Raw genomic sequence first — 21,816 nt, forward strand, 5'->3', positions numbered from 1 at the left:
ATTTAATCTAAGTACGTATGTGGCTTTGTGGGAAGGACCAAGGACAGGAAGAAGTTATCTGGATTTTCACACAGTTCTACCATCCAGGGACTAGTGTGTCCCACTAGGTTTCAGTTTCCTTATCTTGTTAAGTGGGAAATATAGTGCATGCATGTTCTTTTTACCTCAGAGTGGCCCAAAGGCAAACGAATTTTTTTTTTTTTTTATAAAGTCTTTGTAAAAGCGAAAAGCACTGGGTTTACTTCATTCTTTGAGTTTTGGGGCCCAGGGGCTTGTAAAGATGAAGGAATATTGCCACCAAGTGCTTGGCAGAACCCTCTGTTCTGCCCCTCCTGTAAGTTGCTTACTTCTTGTCTTTCAGTCTGAGTTGATCAGAGTACCATGAATACAGGTTGAACATCCCTTATTCAAAAATCTGAAATCTGAAATTTTCCAAAATCCCTTCAAGCTATGTGTATATGAAACAAGTGAATGTCAGGTTTAGACTTTGGTCCCATTCTTGAGATGTCTTAAATATTAAAAAACAAACAAAAATAGCAAAAATCTTGTGTGGTAGCTCATGCCTGTTACTCTGCTCTGGAGGCTGAAGCAGGAAATCCCAATTCTGAAGCCAACCTGAGCAATGTAGACTGTGTCTTAAAAAATAAAAAGGGATGGGTTATAGCTCAATGATAAGCGCTTGCTTAGCACGTGGGAGGCCCTGGGTTCCATCCCAGATACTGAAAAAAAGCAAAAGAAATCTGAAGTCAGACTGGTCCCAAGCATTTCAGATAAGGGATGCTCAACCTGTAATGGTAGAATGTCTAAGATTTGCATCTGATGGTTATAGGAGAGGAAAAACAGACTCTCTTCTGCTCTCAGTTCCGTGGTTGAGTCTAAGAAAGTAGGCCTGACACTGACCTAAGGTACGTACAATTTAATTTGATATTTTTACATGTATATAGGATCCTGCGAAGAAAATGAAGACCTGGAGAAGCATTAGGCCCAAAAGCTTTTTTACTTTCCTTTTTCTTTTTCTGGTACTAAGAATTGAACTCAGGGATGCTTTACCACTGAGCTGCATCTCCATGCCTTTTTACCTTTTTATTTTGAAATAGAGTATTGCTCAGTTGCCAGGCTGGCCTTGAACTTGTGATCCTCCTCAGTCTCTAGAATAGCTAGGATTACAGGCTTGGGCCACTGATCCTTGCAGTTTTATACCTTTTTAAACAAAGAAAAATGAAGCTTGGGGGTATGACAAGAGGAAGGAGGTTGGCTTTGTCTTGTCATTTGGGATAGGCACTGGGAAATATATTGGGTGCTAATGGAAGATAAGGTGTATTTCAGCAGGTTTGTTTGTATAGGTTCATTTTGGCATTAACTTCCAGCTGGTGGTGATGAGAATGCGCTCCCTAGTTTAGTGAGGGCACCTCTCTTATGAAGAAATTTCATGCCCGGCTTTTAGGTAAGAAAGGGGGATTTTTGAGAGCCCTGCCTACATTGTCTGTCTCTCAGGTGCCAACAGCTCAAAGTAATTTATATGCCAGGGCAGCATATTATGGAATAATATGTTCAGAAGCCCTTCAGGGTCTAACTTGGTGACAACTGGATTTTTTTTTTTTTAAACCCCTTTCTTTCTGGGGCTGGGGATGTGGCTCAAGCGGTAGCGCGCTCGCCTGGCATGCGCGGGGCGCTGGGTTCGATCCTCAGCACCACATAAAAATAAAATAAAGATGTTGTGTCCACTGAAAACTAAAATATTTAAATAATAAATAAATAAATAAACCCCTTTCTGCTTTGTGTGAAAGCAGAGTTCTTTCCTGGGGGTGACCATGCAAGACAAGGCATGGGACCCAGAGTCTCTGTAGGAATTTGAATCACTGAGGCAGGTGGAGTGCATATATTGGCCATGGCTGCTGCTTTTTGGTTTTGTTTTTCTGTCTTCATGGAGGGCACAGTTTTGGTGGAATTATGTATTCCTTCTGGAATTTCTAGAACTCGGGGACTCCTGAACCCCGCTGAGGCATCTATTTCAATTATACTCATATTTTGCTTTGTTCTCAGGGCCTTGTTTTAGGAATCTATTCCAGAGACAGAGAAGAGGATGTGCCACAGTTTACGAGTGCAGGAGAGAACTTTGATAAATTGGTGGCTGGAAAGCTGAGAGAGATTTTGAATGTGTAAGTGTTACCTGGGGGGTCCCAGTTCCTAAAAGTTCCCCAAATCAAAGGGGGATATTTTTCTGTGGGGTACTGTAGGTAGAAACACCCGGGCCAGGAAATTCTTGGTGGAAGTGAAAGTGCAAGTCTGGAAGGCCCTTTGTCACTTTGCCTTTCAGTATGGGTGGGTCTGCAGTTCTGGGAAGTCAGATGGTTTCAAACCCAATCATAGACATAGTGTGGAGGACAAATCCTGAAGGATCTGGAAAGTACCAGATTTCCTCAACCCATCTTCTTGGCTCAAATTCACTTTCCTTATTCCCTCCCTTCCCCCCAGCCTCTCTGTGTCCTTTAACTAATAGTTAAAAAGCAGCATAAAGGTTCTACCTTTTTATTTTGTGCCTAGAGCTTGAAGGCTTCTCAAAAGTTAAAAGTACAACTGGATTACCCAAAGATGTAGTAAGAATGCAGACTGTAATTCAATAAGTCTGGGAGGGGCCTGGGATTCCCACCACTCTTAGATTAGCTAGGGTCTATAGGAACTAGAGAGACATTGGAGCTGCAGGTTCCTTTTGACAAAAACAGAAGTGTCATTAAAAGCCACTGCAGCTTCATACTATTCAGATTATAGATAGCCTGTTTGAATCTACTAGATGCAGTCTAATAATTAATTAATGGATATGTTACAGAATCTGCAGCTCCTCTTAGCTAATTAGTCCTTCACCAGTAGCCAGAACCTTCTCATGTGCTTAAGTCATTAATCCAAAAGCCAACTGCTATAGTACAGATCTCCCTGATCTCCTGACTGTCGAACCACAGCACTTCTCATGCCCCTGGCTGTACTTGAGTATGCCTTTTATAAGAAACTGCCCTGTCTCCCATCTGTAGATAAGCCCTCACCGACATAATCTAAACCAGGCATACTGCTGTCAAGTCAGCCACTCGGGTACCATGGTGTTGTGTTGGTGTGCTATGCTGTTTAGTAGAAAGGTTGGAGAGTCTTTCAGTCCAGCCATCATCCAGTGCTCACATCCAGTGCTCAGATCCCCTGTGCAGCGGCGCTAGCATTGCTTCCATTGCTTTAAGTAAATTTGTGTTAACTCTAAAAGTTTGCTACAGTTTTTGAGCTAGAGTTAGAAGTATTGCATCTAGGAAATCCGAGCTGAGAACGTTCTGTAAAAGTACAAATGAAACAACGTCCACAAAAGCAGTTAGCAGAATATTATGATAATACTAAAGGTATGTATATATTACTTTCCAGGCAAACAGAGCAAACTGAAAATTTCCAAAACAATTATTTCTTTTTGGTTTAGATCTGGACCACCTCTGAAGGCAGGCAAAACCCGAACCTTTTATGGTCTGCATCAGGTATGAGATGATGATGATGTGCCTTGTGAACCCTCAGTAAGATCACCTCTGGGTGCCTTGTACCGTAGCTGCCCAGTCATGCTAAGAATTTTGTATTGGATTATATAGTTTTATTCCAACGTTAAGCAGAACTATCATTTAAGATTATAAAGAGGCGTATCACTGTCTACTGCCGGTCTTGTGTTCCTCAGTCTGAAGGCTTTGTCCAGCATGGCTCTGCTTTACATAGAATTGTTTGCAGGATTATTCTCACTCTATCAGACACACCTTGTAAAAGGTGTCGAGCATAAAGTGATAGTGTGGGAGCTCAGTGAGTCTCTCTGCTGGAAATGAGCACTTTCAAGAAACACAGTGGCTGATGGTGTGTTTCTGTGGAACAGGACTTCCCCAGCGTGGTGGTAGTCGGCCTAGGCAAAAGGTCAGCTGGCATCGATGACCAGGAGAACTGGCATGAAGGCAAAGAAAACATCAGAGTTGCGGTTGCAGGTTACTTTACTTTTTAAGTTTAATACTGGTCAAGGTTCTCGGGTCCGCTCTTTAAGACTGTCTCTTCTCCTTCTTTTGTCCTTTCGCCATCTCTACCCTTATTACATTTGCACAGAAGTAATTCACCTTAACAAACTCAATTTTCATTTTTTGAACGTTTGCCTCTAAGAAGGATATAGAGGTTAGCTCATGAAATCTTTGTTTTTAAGATTTCTCCATAGTTAACATCTCTCAAATACTTAATATTGGAGGTTTTACTATCATCTGTTCACTTTTATAGCATTGGCCTTAGAACGGTATTTTACCACAAATTTCGGCATGTGGATTTTTTTCCTCTTTGTAATTCTACCCTGGTGTTGCCCAACTTTTAAGTAACAAGGAGTTATATATGTGCAACTCAGAGAAAATGGGAGAAGAGTGTGGGGTGCTCATTCATCACTCTCAAAAGCTGTGTGCTGGTCCCAGTTTTTCGGGTGGATGGCTTGAAAGAGTTGAGGTAGATGCTGTTGAGTCACCCCAGCTGAGCAGCAGTGAGAGCCTTCACCTCAGAGACTGTGGCTGAGGTCTTTGAGATCCAAGCTGAAGCAGCAGGAATGGGCTTGATTAACACCTGGCCCTGTGTGTGTCATAAATGCTTGTTAAACTTACTTTCAAAGTTCATGTTAAGGGTTCTCATAATTTTTATATGAGAGTTTTTGCTGACACGATCTTAATAAAATGCTGTGTTAATAATGGACTTTGCTCAGGTGCAATCTCATGGTCATCTTTTCTCTGTCCCTCTTAACTGGGGAAGCCCTGGTGGTTGGGAAGCTTCCTCTGGAAGCTCTGGTGGTCAGAAATGACCCTGGTACTTGCTGCTTCTCTCTGAGGGGTCTCCCCGTGTGAGGAGCCCTGTGGTGATCTGAGGGCCTGTGCTCGGCACTGCCTGTGAGGTGCGCCCCGGCCTCGTTTTAAGAGGAGGAAATGGAGGACTAGAGCTGTCACACTGGGGTTGGAAGCCCGGTGCTTCCTCAGCACACTGCCCACACACTGCCTTCTGCTCCTCCAGTGTCTTGCTGACTTCCGTTCTCCGGTTCCTCTGTCCTTCTGCAGCTGGGTGCAGGCAGATTCAGGATCTGGAGCTCTCCTCTGTGGAGGTGGATCCCTGTGGAGATGCTCAGGCGGCGGCAGAAGGAGCGGTGCTCGGTCTCTATGAATACGATGACCTAAAGCAGAAAAAGAAGATGGCAGTGTCCGCGAAGCTCCACGGAAGGTGAGGGAAGGAAACCGCGGCGCGGTGGTGCTGGCCGGTGTCCGACAGTGTGGTCTTTTGGACGGGAGCCGCCTGCTTCTCAGTGGCTGGCGCTGCTGTGTGCTCTGTCCCTAACCTTCCCATGGCCCCAGCCATTTTAATGTGTGATAACTGTCCCCAGGCTCTGCTCTAGCCTTTGTCTCCACGCTTGCTGGACACTGGGAATCTGTAATGCGGGGGAGTGGGGAGGAAGCAACGACATGCAGACGTGTCCCAGTGGGTTTCAGTTCATATCGTTTCCATTGAGTTGGCGTCCACTGGCATTGGACTGATGCCAGAGCTACGTGGGTGAAGGGAACTGGTTTTTGGCCCTGTGGTCTGGCACGGGGTGGCTCAGTGGATCATTGAGCACCTCCTGCATTTCAGTCTTAGAACCTGGGAGACAAGGTCACTGCTGGGAGAGAAGATCAGAGACCTTAGGTATGGGGAGCCATGAGGGCAGGGGTGACCCTGACACAGCTGGTGCTGGAGAAAAGGGCTCTATAGTGGTCAACCTGGTTTGAGTCCTGGCTCTGCCACGTAACTCACAGTGACCTCAGTTAAGCAGTTGAAATCTCTGGGGAGTTGTACTCTTAACCCAGAGACAAAGTGTGAAGTGTGTCATATGTGACGCGTGGCGACCCACTGAGCTGTCAACTGTTCTTTTACCCATCTCCACACTGTTAGCTCTTGTGCACAAGAAGAGCTCTAGGATCATGAACCACGGGCCCACATATGTTCTTTTCTAAAGCTGATCCTTACTATCGGAGACTTCGTTGGGATTTAGAGCCCTGACCCAGGTAAAAGAAGGCGGCAGAGCCTTAGTTCCACATCCAGGTGGTTGCTTTGCCTGCCTGGTGATTAGCACTTGGGACTGCGCTATCTGCAATGCAGGGAAGGAGAACAAAACAGAAAGCCCCTCCCTCAGTTTCTGTGGTAGATTTTTAGCTTCAAAGACCCATCTGGGCAGCCCCTTTCTGTTTAGGGAGGATTCTGAAGTGGACTGCCCGGCCAAGTGTCCCCAGGCCCTCACCAGGGCCTGTTCTCTAGCTCTTCACTGCACCGCCAGCTGCCTGGGTCACGTCACAGAGAACAGACTAGGTCCTGTGTGTCAGCCAGTTTCCATCTGTTGTCCTCCTCTTGTTTCTTGTGGGATAAGAGCCTCTCCTGGCCACAGGTCAGTGTTGTGGGTCATTGACCAGCAGCTCTGCTTTTTTCTGCAGTGGGGATGAGGAGGCCTGGCAGAAAGGAGTCCTCTTTGCTTCTGGGCAGAACTTGGCCCGCCAGCTGATGGAAACTCCAGCCAATGAGATGACACCAACCAGATTTGCCGAGATTATTGAGAAGAATCTCAAAAGTGCTAGTAGTAAAACAGAGGTCCACATCAGGTAATTCAGGATTACATCGTAGACTTCGGGATGCTACACACAGAGCCTTTGGGATCCTAAATCCAGCTCCCTCTCCATTCAGAGGAATAACTGAAGACCATAGAGGCCAGATAACCACCAGCAGCCCCACAAGCTGGGACGGGCTCATTTGAGGTTCCTTGTGTCTGTCTTTCCTTGCCTGTGAGAGAGTGCTGCGACTTCCTACTCATGTCGAGGTGTCCACGTTTTGTATCAGCTTTGTTTAGACAGAATTCACATGCCACATAAAGTGATAGTGATTCGTAGTATATTCAGAGTGGGCTACCATGACTAAGTCAAGAACACTTTTATGACCCCCCGAGGAAACCCTTTACCATTAGCAATCCCTCTTCATTTCCCTGTCCCCTGAAACCATCAGTTGACAGACTTTGGAGGTTATTTCCACCTTTTGGGTACAATCTGATCATTGTGAACAAGTTTCTGTGTGGACTTGTTTTATTTCTCTTGGGTCTGTAGCAAAAATGTAATCTCTGGACCAAATGGTAACTCTGATTAACTTTTCGAGGAACATACGTATTTACTTTCTTGTTTTGGTGAGTTCTTCCTATTTTTACTTTTTGACACAAGTGAAGAATGTATTATTCCTTACTAGTTATTGAATGAGAATTTGTGTCTCGTGGAGTCCCTTGGCTGGACTGCAGGATAGTGCTCCCAGGCCTGCTGAGAGCCATGGTCAGCGCTGGGCTATTAATGTGCAGCTCCTCCAGCTTCCGGAATCTCCTGGAATCTCCCCACAGCCCTGTATGCAGCCCAAGTTTGAGTGTTTGGGGATTTATGATAAAATAAACTGACAGATATTTGTTTTGTTTAAAGAATTCTTCACTATCAAAGTAGTTTCTCAGGTTTAAAAGAATTCTTCAGTAGTTAATTGTGATTGGAATTCATCTTTTTCAGGAAAGCCCCTATGGTCTAGACAGTGAAGAAAACATTGTAGGGCTGAGGTTATGGCTCAATGGTAGAGCGGCTGCCTAGCACGCGTGACCTGCTGCCCCGTGTGATACTTAAGAGCTTATATATTATGCTTTTTTCTTTTCTTTCTTTTTTTTTTTAAAGAGTGAGAGAGAGAATTTTTTTTTAATATTTATTTTTCAGTTTTCGGCGGACACAACATCTTTGTTGGTATGTGGTGCTGAGGATCGAACCTGGGTCGCACGCATGCCAGGCGAGCGCGCTACCGCTTGAGCCACATCCCCAGCCCCTATATTACACTTTTAAACATACTTTTGAGCTTTTCTAAATTATTTTGAAATAAAGGTTCGATCCTCAGCACACATAAAAACAAAGGTTTTGTGTCCAACTAAAAAAAATACGTTAAAAAGAAAGAAAATGTTGTATAAAAAGCCCAGGACTTAGAGCTTGCTAGAACAGAAAGGTTCATATAAATTTAACCTGCCGCAGTACGTAGCCTCTGTAGAGGGGTTGTGGCAGACTGTTCCTTGTCTTACAAGAGAAGACACCAGACGTACTTCATGTCAGAAAATACTGGTGATGCTACCACACATCAGTGACAGCACCTCCACCGTGCCAGGGAATTTGGCAAATGAGTGCACACAGTGGTGCTCCTTGTCCTCAAAGAAGGGAGGATCTCATTGGAAGGACCAGGTTGGGGAAGGGAGGACGGGGAGGCCTGCTGAAGAACATGCAGCCTAAGCAGAGCCCTGATGGTTGCTCAGGAGTTAACCAACGAGAATGGGGCTGGGCATTTCAGGTGGGGAAGCAGGTGAACCGTGGCCCCTTGGGAATAGCAAGGCTTATGAATGAGCAAAGGCAAGAGTTGATCAGGATGCGTGTGTGGGTGGCAAATGACTCATTAAACTGAGACATAGCTGCACCACACCTTGTCCAGTGTAGGTGCATCTCCATTAAAGAAACAAAGAAGACAATTCTTCCAGAAGGGCTGGACTTAATGAAACATCAAGTCCTGAGTTTGTGACTAAAATGCCTATATTGTACAGCCTTGTTTCTTTTGACACGTTTATTTTATTTTTTAAAAATTATTTTTCCTTTGACATTTTTGGCAATCCTAGTTTTATACTTCTGACAAATGGTTGGGCAAGTGCCGAAATATTCCTTGGAAAGGATTGCTGCTGGTTTGTCTGGCAGTGGAGGCCTCATTACTGTGGCCAGAAATCAGCACAAAGCCCTTTGTATCTTTAGCATAGAAAGTGGTAATATGGTGTCAATTTTCTAGTTTGCACTGAGAAATGTTTATATTTCATTAGTCTTATCGATCCTGTGCTAATTAAATAAGAATTAACTTATTTTCCTACTTTAGAGACATCTCAAATGTCAGTTACAGCTGCGAGAAATAGTGTGACATTGTTGAAAAGAGAACTCCAGCATTTCTAAAAGAGCAAATAAGTAGGTTATTTTACTCCAGGAAGAGTAGTATAGCTTTGTTAGGTTTTTGTTAGTTGGTTGATTTGGGGAGGGGGCATTTTTAGAAATACCAAAAATAATGAGCATCTTAGCTCTTTTTATGCACCCTTGTGGTCTCAGGGCCTTGCTAGTCTCATCTTTTATAAATTAAATCTTTAGAGACATCTGAGTAGGTTGGGGGAGCGTATTTATTTATTTATTTATTGACTGAGTAGGTCGGGGAGCGTTTGTTTATTTATTTATTTATTGACATTATTACCTGAACTGTATTAGTTATCATGTATAAATTCTCCTAAGAATGCTAAAGTCTTTTGATTGAGGAATCCTTAGCTTCATGTAGATGAGCAAATTGGCTCAGGATCAAGTGACTTGCCCAAGAATATACAGGAAACAAATGATCAGATGTGATAATCAAAGCCTTACTGTGTGTGATTTGTTTTCACTGAAGTCAGGGCCTCATGCTTGGGAGCGAGTGCTCTACCCCTGAACTATACCTCCTGCCCTGTGAGATACTTTAAGAGCTTATATATTACACTTTTAAACATACTTTTGAGCTTTTCTGAATTATTTTGAAATAAAGGTAACTGTATATGTGCTTTTATTCCCCTTTCTACCCTATAGACCCAAGTCTTGGATTGAGGAACAGGAAATGGGTTCATTCCTAAGTGTAGCCAAAGGGTCCGACGAGCCTCCAGTCTTCTTGGAAATCCACTACAAAGGCAGCCCCGACGCGGGGGAGCCGCCCCTGGTATTCGTTGGGAAGGGAATCACTTTTGACAGGTACTCGAGAGGGGTATCTGAGCTTTGTATTTTGGTGAATGTTTGGTGTGCTCTTTTTAGTGCTTAATTTGATTCATAAGCATGGTATTTGGTCATATTATGCTCCCAGTTATGAAATGCTCATGTGTGTTAGACATAGGCATTTTACATATATTGGCTCAGTCTTACCCCTATAAGCTGGCTATCATGGACATTCTACAGTAGCCAGCTTATAGGGGAACCGTGACTCAGAGATATTAAGTAATTTGTTCAGAGACCCATAACTAAGAATTAGAGCCAGAAGTGAAAATCAGGTCTCTCTTTAAAATATCTTCAAATCTCTGTGTCCCACTCTGATTCTCCCTGGCAAGGCTTACTGCACAGACAGTGCGGCTGCCGCTGCCATCCCCTGCCTTCCCTTGGCTTTCTTCAGTTGCTTCCTGCTGCAGAACAGTCCCCTCCCATTAATCTGACTGAACCATAAGTTCCTTAGAAGTGGAAGCCACCTCGGGTTATTCCAGCCAATAAGGGGCTGAATTAGAGAAGACGGTGTATTTTGGTATTTCCTACGGGAATCATCTGCCACAGAATATGACTGTCAGGGATGCTGGTGACTGTGAAGCATAAAAAGAGTGAGTTGGCCAGAAAACTAGGTTAAATAAACCAAATGAGGTTTGTTTTTGTTTTCTTTAGCTGCAGAACTTCTCAGGGCACAGAATGTCACATTTTCTGAATTTTCTTTTGTAAGAATCTTGATTCTGGAAGTCATGTTCCAGGGAAACTGCTTTGGAGAATGCTGCTAAAGAAGAACAACAAAAAAACAAATTCCCCAGTACATTTTTGCAACCATTCAGAAACTCCATGTAAAACATGAATGTTCTGTTCTCTCTTTTGTTTTTGTATTTTCATTTCCTTTGGTGCTGAAATCAAACCCAGAGCCTCTCATGTGCTAAGCATATACTCTACTAGTAACTCACCTCCAGCTTCAACTTCTCTTCTTTAAACATTGGTCTCCAAATGATTTTCATTGTGTAGCCCATCAGAAAAAGATTTCAAGATATGTATATATATTTATGGTGTATGCAAATGCTACACCATTTTATATATACTAAAGTATATATAAAACACGACAGCAAATAAAATTAGGAAGAAACCCTGTCTCAAAATAAAAATTTTTTAAAAGGCTGGGGATGTAGCTCAGTGGTAAAGCACCCCTGGGTTCAATCCCCAGTACCAAGAAAAAAAAAAACTTGCTAATTGTAGTAGTTTTATACTATCAAGTGTTAATAGTTTTAGGGAGATATTTATGTTCAGGGTGAGATTTATTGTTAATTTAAATCCATATTTGTATTTTTTGCTAAAAATATTCAGCAAATATTCCTTTGGTTTAGAGAAGTCTTCCTTGCAGAAGCATCAGATTTAACTTAAGATGTGAAAGACCAGGAGGAATTAGTTCAGTAGGAACTAGGGATGAGTGTTAGGGCAGGGGAACATGGGAAGGCTGCAGAGTAGGAAGTAGTGTCAACTCTGGGTACTGCAAGAATGTCAGTGTGGCTCTGCACCAGAGCAGGTTGGGAAGATGGGTGAGATGCGCTGGATACTTAGGCAGGATCTGAGTTATTCTGGGCCTCAAAAAGGTTTCTGGCAGAGGGAATGACAGTATATATGCAGTAAAATTCACCCTCTAAGTGTTTGGCTAAGTGAGCTTTAACAGAAGAATCCAACAGGGACCAATACTGAGAAGATAAAACATTCCCTTCACCCCCAAACTCTCTTATGCTTCTGCAGTTATTCCCTCCCTCCCTGCTCCAGGCTGCCAGTTATCTTTCTGTGTTATTGTAGATTAGTTTTGCCTGTTCCAGAAAATTTTATAGATGGCCTCCGTGCTGTCTCAGCCCAATGTCTTCAATATTTATCCATTTCATCAGTCACATCAGTAGTTAGTTCCTTTTCATTGCTGTGTAGTGAAATACCCAAATTTGCTTATCCATTTATCTGTTGATGGAAATTTGAGTTGTTTCCAGTTTTAGGCTATTGGGAATAAAGCCAAGATCATCTGAAAGCTTTTGTGTAGCCACATGTTTTCCTTTCTCCAATGAGGTTCAGGTTCAAAGGACATTCTTTCCTATGACCAAAGTGGTCATCCCAGTTTGCATTCCTGTCCTCAGCTGACAGGACTCACATCTTCTGCTCCTTTCCCTTCTTGACATGATCCATCATTCCACTTGTGACACTGCCACAGGGGATGCAGTGATACTTCTTTGAGGTTTACTTTGCATTTCTGTAATGATTGATGATGTTGAGCATGTCTTGACTTGTTTTTTTGACCATTGATCTATCTTCTTTAGTGAGGTATTTAAATCTTTTACCCTTTTTGATAGGGTATTTTCCTTAAAAGTTGTAAGTTTTTTAAAAAGTATATATATATATTCTGAATATAAGTCTTTTATCAGATGTTATTTGGTTAGGAATATTTTTTCCCAGTCTGAACTTTGCATTTTCATTTTTTTTAGTAATATCTTAAGAAGAACAAGTTTTGATTTGATGAAGTATATGCTCAGTTTTTTGTAGTTCATGCTTTTTTTTGCCCTAAAACAGTATTGCCTATGCCAAAATCTATTTTTTCGTCTATAAGACATTATAGTTTTTAAGTCAATTTTCGCTTTTTAGGCTATGATCCACTTTGAATTTCTGTATATGGTGAAAAATGCCTAAGTTCTCCTCCCCCACCTGCCTGCCCTCACTATATAGTCATTTATTTCAGCACAGTTTGTTAACAGCACATGAACTACCTTTCCATCATAGACATGGGAGTACCTTAGCACCTTAGGACAAAATCAGTTAATTATGTAGTTTGAGATCTATCTCTTGACCCTGCATCTGGTCACTGATACCCTGTGACTAAGCATCTTGATTCCTGTAGCTTTGAGTAGGCTTGAATGAAATCTAGGATGATTTTGAAAAGATAGCAAAGATGAGTCCTGATCCTTGGTTGGTGGCTACTTTTTGACTAGTCTAGGCATAGGAAGCAAAGCTCCCAGAAAACACCTTGGGCTAAGAGTGGCAGGTGGAAGGAAGTATAAATGCAAACCATCTCATTAGCAAGTGTTTCTGAGGTAGGTGAGAATTAGTACCTGATTTCCAAGCAAGGCAGACCTCAGAGAAGGGAATAGAAACTTCTCCAAAGAGTCACCAAGACAAGTCAGTAGATGGCAGAAGTTGAAGGCCCTGGCTGTGTGCGTGGCTTGTGGAACAAGTTGCTTCACAAGATGGGAAGCAGAAGTCAGTCACTGGTTGGTTAGAAGGCTGCCTTGCTAATTGCTAATTAAAACTCAGCTCTTATATTTAATGCTGTCTCAGAGGCTTTGTGTAGGTCCCTCCCTGATTCCTGTGCCTCCCTCAGGTTGTATTTTGCCATCAGCAGGCTAGAACACACCTGTACAGGTGTCAGATGGCAAGATTATACCTCTGTCATGTGGGTTTGAGAAGAATGCTCCCAGTCCTATCTGAACTTGTTAGCTTTCTTTAATAGCCTGTGAACTTTGGTTTGATAAGTTGATCCATTCATAAAATCTGCTGAAAAGACAATCTTTATAGGTATCAGCAGTTAATGAGTGTCAGTCAGGTTTGTGTCACCATGATCAATGTATCTGACAAGAACAATCTAGAAGAGGAAAAGTTATTTTTGGCTCATGATTTCAGAGGTTAGCCCATGGTCAGTGGACTCCATTACCCTGGGTCCCCCATAAGGTGGAACATCATGGCAGAAGGCTGTAGTGGAAGGAAGCTGCTCAGGACATGGTGGCCCAGAAGCAGAGAGAGGGAAGAGAAGGGGCCACTGGAAAGACCGACCTTCCCAGGACACTCCCCAGTGACCCACCTTCTCCAGCAACATCCAACATGCTTACAGTCACTACCCAGTCCATTCAAAGTAGGATGGACTGATTAGGTTACAGCTCTTGCAGTCCTGTCATTTTACCTTCTATTCAAAACATAACAATGAGATGAAGCAGATAGCACTGATATTATGATATGGAAATATTTCTAGTAGTACTGCTTAAATTTCACTCAAATATAAATAAATTGAGCTATGATACCTATCTAGAATTGTTTTGTATCTTTTATAAAGTCTTCAACATTAAAATAATTCAACATTGAGATTCTAAGTTGAGAAATATGAGTTTCTTTGGCAGGTGTGTGGTGCTTTTATATGGTTATGTTGCAGCTGTCCTTTTCCTTCACAGTGGTGGCATCTCCATCAAGCCTTCTGCAAGCATGGACCTCATGAGGGCTGACATGGGAGGAGCTGCCACAATTTGTTCAGCCATTGTGTCTGCTGCGAAGCTCAATTTGCCTATTAATATCATAGGTGAGTGGGGCAAGGGATTGTATCTCTGAGATTCTGGAACCCAGCAGATGCTTGAACTGAGACAACAAACATGGCTTTCTCTGATCTGAAAAGATCAAGAGACAATTTTTAAATAGCTTGATGAAAAGCTAAGTGTTTTATGTCCAAGCTGATTCAGCTAAATGTATTTTGCAACTAATAGCTGTAACTGGAATTGATTTTACTTCTGCAAAAAGTGGTTAGCAGTCAGGGGCATGTATATCAAGTTTGTGGTTTACTCCAGTGGAAACTGCTCAGTAGTCAGGTCAAAGGGCACTCTTGGCTCATTTATGGATGGTCTCATAGGATTGTGGCCAATTAAATGCCTGATACACAGAAATTGCCTGGTACAGAAAAAGCATTTAGTACAATGGCACCTCTTAGCATTACAGAATGCCAGCTTCCACAGCCGGTGATGCTGAGAGTGTGTAGCATTACTATTACCAAGTTTTGAGAAGAAGGGGGGAAGGCTCAGGTTACCTGACTTAGCCAGTGTCTCATCCATTGCATGGGGAAGGTAGAATGCAAGTCTGTCTGACGTACATGTGTGATCTTTTTTTTTTTTTTTTTTTTGATGTGTGCTGAATATTTTAGCATGTCTCATCAGAGCTAGTGACCTAATGCTGGGTTCACAAAATCCAGCTATTCCAATAACTTAAGAAAACATGCAAACACACAGAAGTACCTTTTCAAAATCCAGGAATGGCCCTGTGACCTTAGTGGTCCATGGAAAAAGAGAGAGCTACTGAATTCTTTATTCTTATATAGGGGACACACAGGGGAGGTTCCATGGAACATTCCATCCCAAAAAGGGCAGAGGGGTAGGATTACAAAGGAGCAGGTGAGTGTAACTCAACCCTACTGGGTAATGCCTCATTATCCAGGAGGAGGTAGGGGGCACAATAATTGTTCAGTATCTCTTGCTCAGGACTTGAGGGTGTGTATTTCCAGAGGGGCTCCCTTTCTTTGAAAAAATAGGTGATGAGTTGCTATCACAAGGTCTTGATTTCTTGTTCTGAAGGCATGACATCCTATGATTACAATACAAGACAGGATTAATAACAAAGAGAACAGTACAATAATATACCATGCAGAATGTTTTAGTATGTTTCCAGGATTAAAACCATTTAACTCTTGAAGTATTTGATCAGCTAGAGGTAGGATCCAAAAAAAAAAAATCAATCTTACTTTTTTTGTATATCTTGAATATGATGATATAACTCCAAAAGATCCAAGTGGTTATTATTGTTCAGCCAAATACCTAATAAATGTTTTTTGTCTTTCTCCTAATCCCATTGGGAAGCATTGTATTTGGTAGCAGTAACACACGCATATTTATAATTGGCATGACATTTTAGTCTTTCCTTGAACTTTAAAGTAGAAGGCTCATTACCAATATTTATGACAGTAGCTTCTAAACAGTTATCTTAGTTTCAATTATTTCATCAATATTGATCTGATTATGAAGAGCTTTGGAAGTGTTCTGAGCGTGGAAGTGTTCTAAGAAAATCTGCATGCTAAATATTTTGAGATATGGCCACCCAAGATGTGACCGTGGAAGCAATAAATGAAACTAAGCCAGCCACCCCTAAAATTACAAGTACAAGAGCTAGCTGAGGTCTAATCAACTGGGCATATATTTGTTGTAAGACTTGACAACCAGCATCAGCAAACCATGGCCCTGAGATTCTAGCTGGCAATAAGACAACAGAGGGCTGGTGAAGCATCAGTGTTCCCTTCCTTCTATTATATCTGATGATACAATTAGTTAAATATCGCTACAAGATATTTATCGTCTTTCGACTTTCACATCTCTAGTAATTAAAACATAAAGGGATTGAACAGGCTTGCAAGCCGTAACAAGAACCTTCCTTATAATTTCTGCCTACAAGGTCAGGTAAACACTTGTCAGTAAAATGTAAAAATTCTGAGGCTGCAATCAAACACCAAACATCTTTCTTGATACCACCTTTGCTGAAGGTCAAGGTGTTACTAACAAATCTTTCAGGGGTCATGGCAGCGCCCTTGTGTAATTGTTTTTTGTCAATCCTAGGAGACCAGTCTAAAATACACCACTATTTCTAGATACCTTATGCTGTATTGGCAAGGTATTTATACAATTCATCCATTTAGGGAATGTGCCAATTTCTATTGCAGAATGATTAGGACAGTGAGGTATATTAGTGGATGTTCTGCTGAAATGATTGGCTTGTTATTAGACAGTCCCATTTTAATAACTGTTCTAATATATGGCTTTGAATCCCCAAGGCCAGTACGATTAGTCTAGTCCCTCCAATTGCTGTCTTTTCCTCAAAGGACACTTTTAGACAGGCAGCACGTTTATCGTTTATTGCGGGATCATCACATAGGTAGCTGACCACTATAGCCAGAATAATTAACTCCATTCCCATGGATGGGAATAATATGGGTGTCTGTAAATCCTCCCATCATGTATGAGTCATTAGTAAATACTGGGATGGATTCTCCAGTACACACTTCTGAGTGTACTAAAGGTGGATCTAGAAATATGTCTAATAAGTTTCTCCCTGTGTCCCAGTTGCCTGGCAGCTCAACAGAGCTAGTATTGCTGCAAGCATCATAGCTGGAGACTTAGTTCTTCCTTGCTGCTGGATCATCCGCTCAGTCTGCAGCCTCAGATTTTTCAACATCTTCCATGAGGGTAGCTTCACTGTTGGGTCTCTCTGGGCCATTTTCTTTCCCCTCATCCTTTGAGGTTTCTTCTTCTTGATGGGAGGAGTTAGGGCTGACATCTCTGGATAGATCCTCAGTTGTTTGAACCTTGGCTTTAGGTCACTGTCTTAAACAGTAAGAATTACTAGGTAAACAATGACTTTATTTAATAAAAATAACTCAACTTCAACGTTTCAATAGGTTTTTATCATGTCAATATATGGGCAAAATTTTGATTCATATCAGTATAATAAAATCGGGGGTGGGGGTAAGGCCTGAAACATCGTAAAACTGATCATTTATATATTTATAGTCAATCCAGCTGCATACAAGTCTGTCTTCTGATTACTTTAGCCTTTTATCTCACTTTCTAGATGATCATGTAAAGATTCCTTTATTAAGGAAATCTTTTTTACCATAAAAGTCTTAAACATATAATGATTCTTTTATTTTATCCAAACATGATTTCTTTTTTCCTCCAAACTGTTTCCTTTCTGTTGAAGCATCTTCTTTTCCTTTTCTAGAATTCTTTGGTTATACCTTGGAACAATTTCTATAAATCTTAGTAAACAAATTATTGTACATTCATGAGAAGAAATATCTCAATGAAAATATAGTTAAAGCCCTTGGACATTTCTGTTGACAGAATCATATCTGTTTATCATCTTATAAAAGTTTGTACAATAATTTGAGAATTAGAGATTACTTGATGATTGTATTATCTCTATCTGTAACTATAAATGCATGTATAAAAGGTATAAATTATGTGTTTTCTATTGAAAAACATTTGGAAGCAAATGGACATATATGAAACAAATAGACATATTTTAATTATCCTATGGATTAAAGAGTATAGATTATTTAAGTAACTGGAAAAATATATTAAGAATAAAATGTTTAGTTTATAATTATCTTATGAAATCATATGGTTCTTAAAAATATTTGGATCCATTTTAAATTATTTTTAACCAGGAGTGTACTCTTACATGTGACATCATGTGATGTAGCTGAAATAAGATCCTTGCTTATATTTTACTTATTTTTTTAATTACATAATTAGAATTGAAAAGGAAGGATTTCTTGGCCATCACAGGAACATCGTGAGAAAATTGTCTTAAGTTGCCGGCCTTGTTCCTGTGATGAGCAAAATGCATCCTCACAGTGTCCAAAAGTAAAACATAAGCAAGCATATGTATCTTTTATCTCTTATAAGTGTTACATTATTTCTGCAATTTTCTTTAATAATATAACCATAAAGAATTTCTAAGGGAACATGGGATAAAATCAAGATTATTAAGCTTTGAGAACACATTAGGATTAGGGCAGCAACATAGAAACCTGTTGAACTATATTTTGTCAGAAAAAGAAATCTTTGTTAGTATTGACAAGTGGACATTTTTAAGTAACATTCAGGCTCTGCAGCTCCGTTCACTAGCCTGCAGAAAGTTAGCAATTATAGGTTAGTTAGAAACTACAGGTTAGTAATTAGGAGGCTGGCCCAGAAGCTCTGCTTGCCTGACAGTGGAAGGACAAATGGGAAACCTATGAAAAATGTGGGAGGTGGGACTTATCCGCCATGTTACCCTGGCCTTGTGGCTGGAGAGTTTAGTTTGCCTGAAATTTGGGGGGTTTTATTTCATGCATTGTTTTTCTGACCCCAGCAGTCCTGGTTGTATTTCGCCATGCTGGGCAGCATGTGCGCATAGCCATGCGTCGTTAGTAACCAGGGAAGCCTAGAGTTGGTCGTGTTTGTGGGAAGGTAATGAAGGCTCTTTGGTTGTCCGCATCTTTGCCGTCCCGTGGCCGCATCTCCTCCCGCGGTGAAAGTCGCTGGAGCTGGGCTGACCCTGCGTTCAGCCGCTGCCATGCCTGCGCCCCTGGCCAGCTAGCGTTTGACCATTGCCTGCGCCAGTGTCTCCCGCTTGAGTTCCCCGCGCTGGAGCGGGCTTTGCGCCCGGGGAGAAGGCGCGTGCATGGCTGCGCCCGGGCGGGCAAGCGTGGGAAGCCAGCGCCAGACCTTCCGAGTAGATTGCACTCTGTCGGATCTCTAAAGTGGGATCACAAACCAGTAATGTGTCCCTTCCCTGCCATCAACTCCACCGGAAAGCCACGTGTTGCTCCCAGCATTTCCTCAGGTTTTTGGATTTTGACCGATCTGTTTGTGTTTTCCCGCTTGGAATCTCTCCAGGGCAGCGCCTCGTCGTCGTCGTCGGGGCTCCTGGGGATGTTCCAACAGAACCCGGGATTCCTGGGAGAGCCGGCAGCTTGTTGGGCAGCAGTAGTGGTGTCCTCATCTCCTTGAACCCTTGTTGCAGCCCGGTCAGCATTGTGTCCCTTCAGGCCGTGTTGCACTGGGCTGCTCTGCTTGTACCTCGTCATTGCAAATCTCCTTGCAACCGCCTGGGCATCCCGCCAATCCCGCTGCGGAGCCCCAGGTGGAGTCCCAGGCAGCCGCCTTTGGGATCCTGCCTCTGGGAATCGCGCCAGCTTTAGCGCTCTCTGGAGAGGCGGGGAGCTATGGGTGGTTCCCGTCCGGTAGCTCCTCCTTGTAGCCTGCGAGCACTCCAAAAAATAAAAATAAAAAATTTTCAAACCCCCAAACTGGGTCCCAGTGGCAGATGCTGGTGCCAGCGGGCCCCAGAGCAGCCTGCATTTGGCTAGACCAGGCCCCAAAAGGGGCAGAACTAGCTGGTGGCTCCACAGGGAATAGTAGCCAGAGTCCTGTATTTGCTGAACAGCTGGGCCATAGCTCACCCGATTTGATCCTTGGTAAGGATGTAATGAGAGAGGCTCAGCAGATCCACTAGTTTAATTTAAATTGCCCAAACAATTCCAGAAAGTAATAATAAAACAAAAATTAAAAAAAAAACACTTTTGCTTTTTTAGAAGCGGAAAACTTCTGGAATTTTAATGTCCCATAATGAAAACAATTTTATTTTCTCTCCTTTCTCTAAATATTAATTCCCAGTACATAAATCCAAAAATTCTTATCTAAAATGTTTCAAAACACAAAAATTCCACAATAGTTTCACAGTCATAAAAAACCTGCTTATGAGAGAGGGCTACCCTTTAACCCTATACATCTTATCAACTACCCTAAAACAATCCAAGCTGTGCCTCCATTTATTAGCATCTATCAGAGTTGGTGACCTAATGCTGGGTTCACAAAATTTGGCTATTCCCAGTAACTTAAGAAAACGGCAAAGAAAGTATGTAAACACACAGAAGTACCTTTTCAAAATCCGGGTCAGCTGTGTGACCTTAGGGATCCCTCGAAAGAGAGAGCTATTGGAATTCTTCTTATATAGGGGACACACAAGGGGAAGTTCCATGGAACATTCCATCCCAAAAAGGGCAAAGGGATAGGATTACCAAGGAACAGGTGAATGTTACTCATCCCCACCAGGTGCTGCCTACTCCTGGAGCCACTCCTCATTATCCCAGTGGTGGTAAAGTTATTTCGGGGCCCGATAATTGTTCAATATCTCTTGCTCAGGACTTAAGGGCATGTTTTTCCAGAGTAGCTCCCAACACCTAAGAAAAAGGACATTCTATATAATGATAATACTATTACCTTTTCCAAGGGTGAATATAATAATCTAATTCAAATGTCCCAATTACCTAAAAAAGTATATTTTGCTTAAATTTAGTTTTTATTAATCCAGGAGCTAATAAAAAAAAAATCCGACATTGCATTGGGTTGCCATGTCTCTCTAGTTTTCTCTGTCAAGAATTCTCTTTCTGCCCTGTTTTCTTTTATGGCACTGGCAGTTTTGAAGAGTCTTGGCTGGTATGATCTTCCACAGTTTGCACTTATTTTTTCTCCATTGAAATCAAGTCAGGCCTGTGCTAAGAATGTTATAAAGGTGGCATGTACTTCCTACTGTTGATGAACATATATCATTGGTGTCATTGGTGATAGGGAATTTGGTTGGTTAGGGTGGCATCTATGGGCATGCTTCTGGTGGCTCACTAGTGGCCTCCTGTCCCATGGGTGGTGTGTTTGGACCCAGCATAACCATATTCTCTCAAATATTTTTTCCAATAGGTTTGGCTCCTCTTTGTGAGAATATGCCCAGTGGCAAGGCCAACAAGCCTGGAGATGTTGTTAGAGCCAAGAATGGGAAGACCATCCAGGTTTGTGACTGGAGGGTGCACCATTCCCCAGCATGTTTCTAGGGAACCCCATTGTGGCCACCTAACTGCAGTGTGACTGGAAGCAGGGCCCCACGTCTCTGGGGAGGGTGGTATCTTCCGTGCAGAGTAGTTTTTCATGCAGAGTCATTGTATTTCTCAATGAGAATTTTTAAGAGTGTTTTTCCTGCCTTGATTATTCCTCTCACTTCCTGTAGGCTGTACACGCAAATTACCATGAATCTGTAGCCAGGCTTGCAGAGTTTGGCAAAGCAGTAAAAATGTGGGCTATTTTCTGGGTATATCTGTGCCACGAAAACATTTTCCAATTCTAAAGGTTCAGGTGGGAAACACTGTCTTGCATCATGGGCTCTGCACTGTGGGGACTGGCAGCAAGCAGCAGGTCCCCATGGTGTGGGCCTGCATGCTCTCACTCACTGCCCATGATGGTGGGGCCTCTACTAAAAAGAAGGCAGTACAGTTAGGAAGGGTTGCCAAAGAGACTCGGCCGGAAGATCCAGAGCTGCTTAGCTGTATCTTTCTTAGGTACTTAGCCTATTTGTTTTCAGAAATCTTTTTATTTCCCCCCTCATTAAATGAGTTATAACAGTTGCTAGTAAAATGGAAAGGCATTTTTCTACTTATTTCAGCTTCCCATGTCATCAGCCCTAAGTTACTAGCTGTGATACAGGGGTTAATGAATTTTATTTGCTTTCCAGATTAGACTGAATAATATTAGGAATAGTCAAGGCAGGAAAAACACTCTTAAATAGTGTT

General features: G+C 42.2%; 1 protein-coding gene across 2 annotated transcripts in view; it reads left to right on the forward strand.

The window, feature by feature from the left end:
* LAP3 (leucine aminopeptidase 3) overlaps positions 1–21,816 on the forward strand; it is a 30,355-nt gene that overhangs the window by 1,189 nt on the left and 7,350 nt on the right. Inside the window, exons 2-9 of one of the 2 annotated variants that reach the window (XM_081303510.1) lie at positions 2,044–2,159; positions 3,452–3,506; positions 3,887–3,992; positions 5,085–5,244; positions 6,486–6,650; positions 9,690–9,848; positions 14,072–14,196; positions 20,954–21,042. In XM_081303510.1, the coding sequence (XP_081159636.1) occupies positions 2,044–2,159; positions 3,452–3,506; positions 3,887–3,992; positions 5,085–5,244; positions 6,486–6,650; positions 9,690–9,848; positions 14,072–14,196; positions 20,954–21,042 (975 nt within the window). The remainder of the gene's footprint in view (positions 1–2,043; positions 2,160–3,451; positions 3,507–3,886; positions 3,993–5,084; positions 5,245–6,485; positions 6,651–9,689; positions 9,849–14,071; positions 14,197–20,953; positions 21,043–21,816) is intronic. The other variant, XM_081303511.1, reaches the window with a different exon arrangement.

The sequence above is a fragment of the Spermophilus citellus genome, assembly GCF_964194105.1.
Source record: "Spermophilus citellus genome assembly, chromosome: 8".
In the NCBI taxonomy this organism is placed as follows: Eukaryota; Metazoa; Chordata; class Mammalia; order Rodentia; family Sciuridae; genus Spermophilus; species Spermophilus citellus.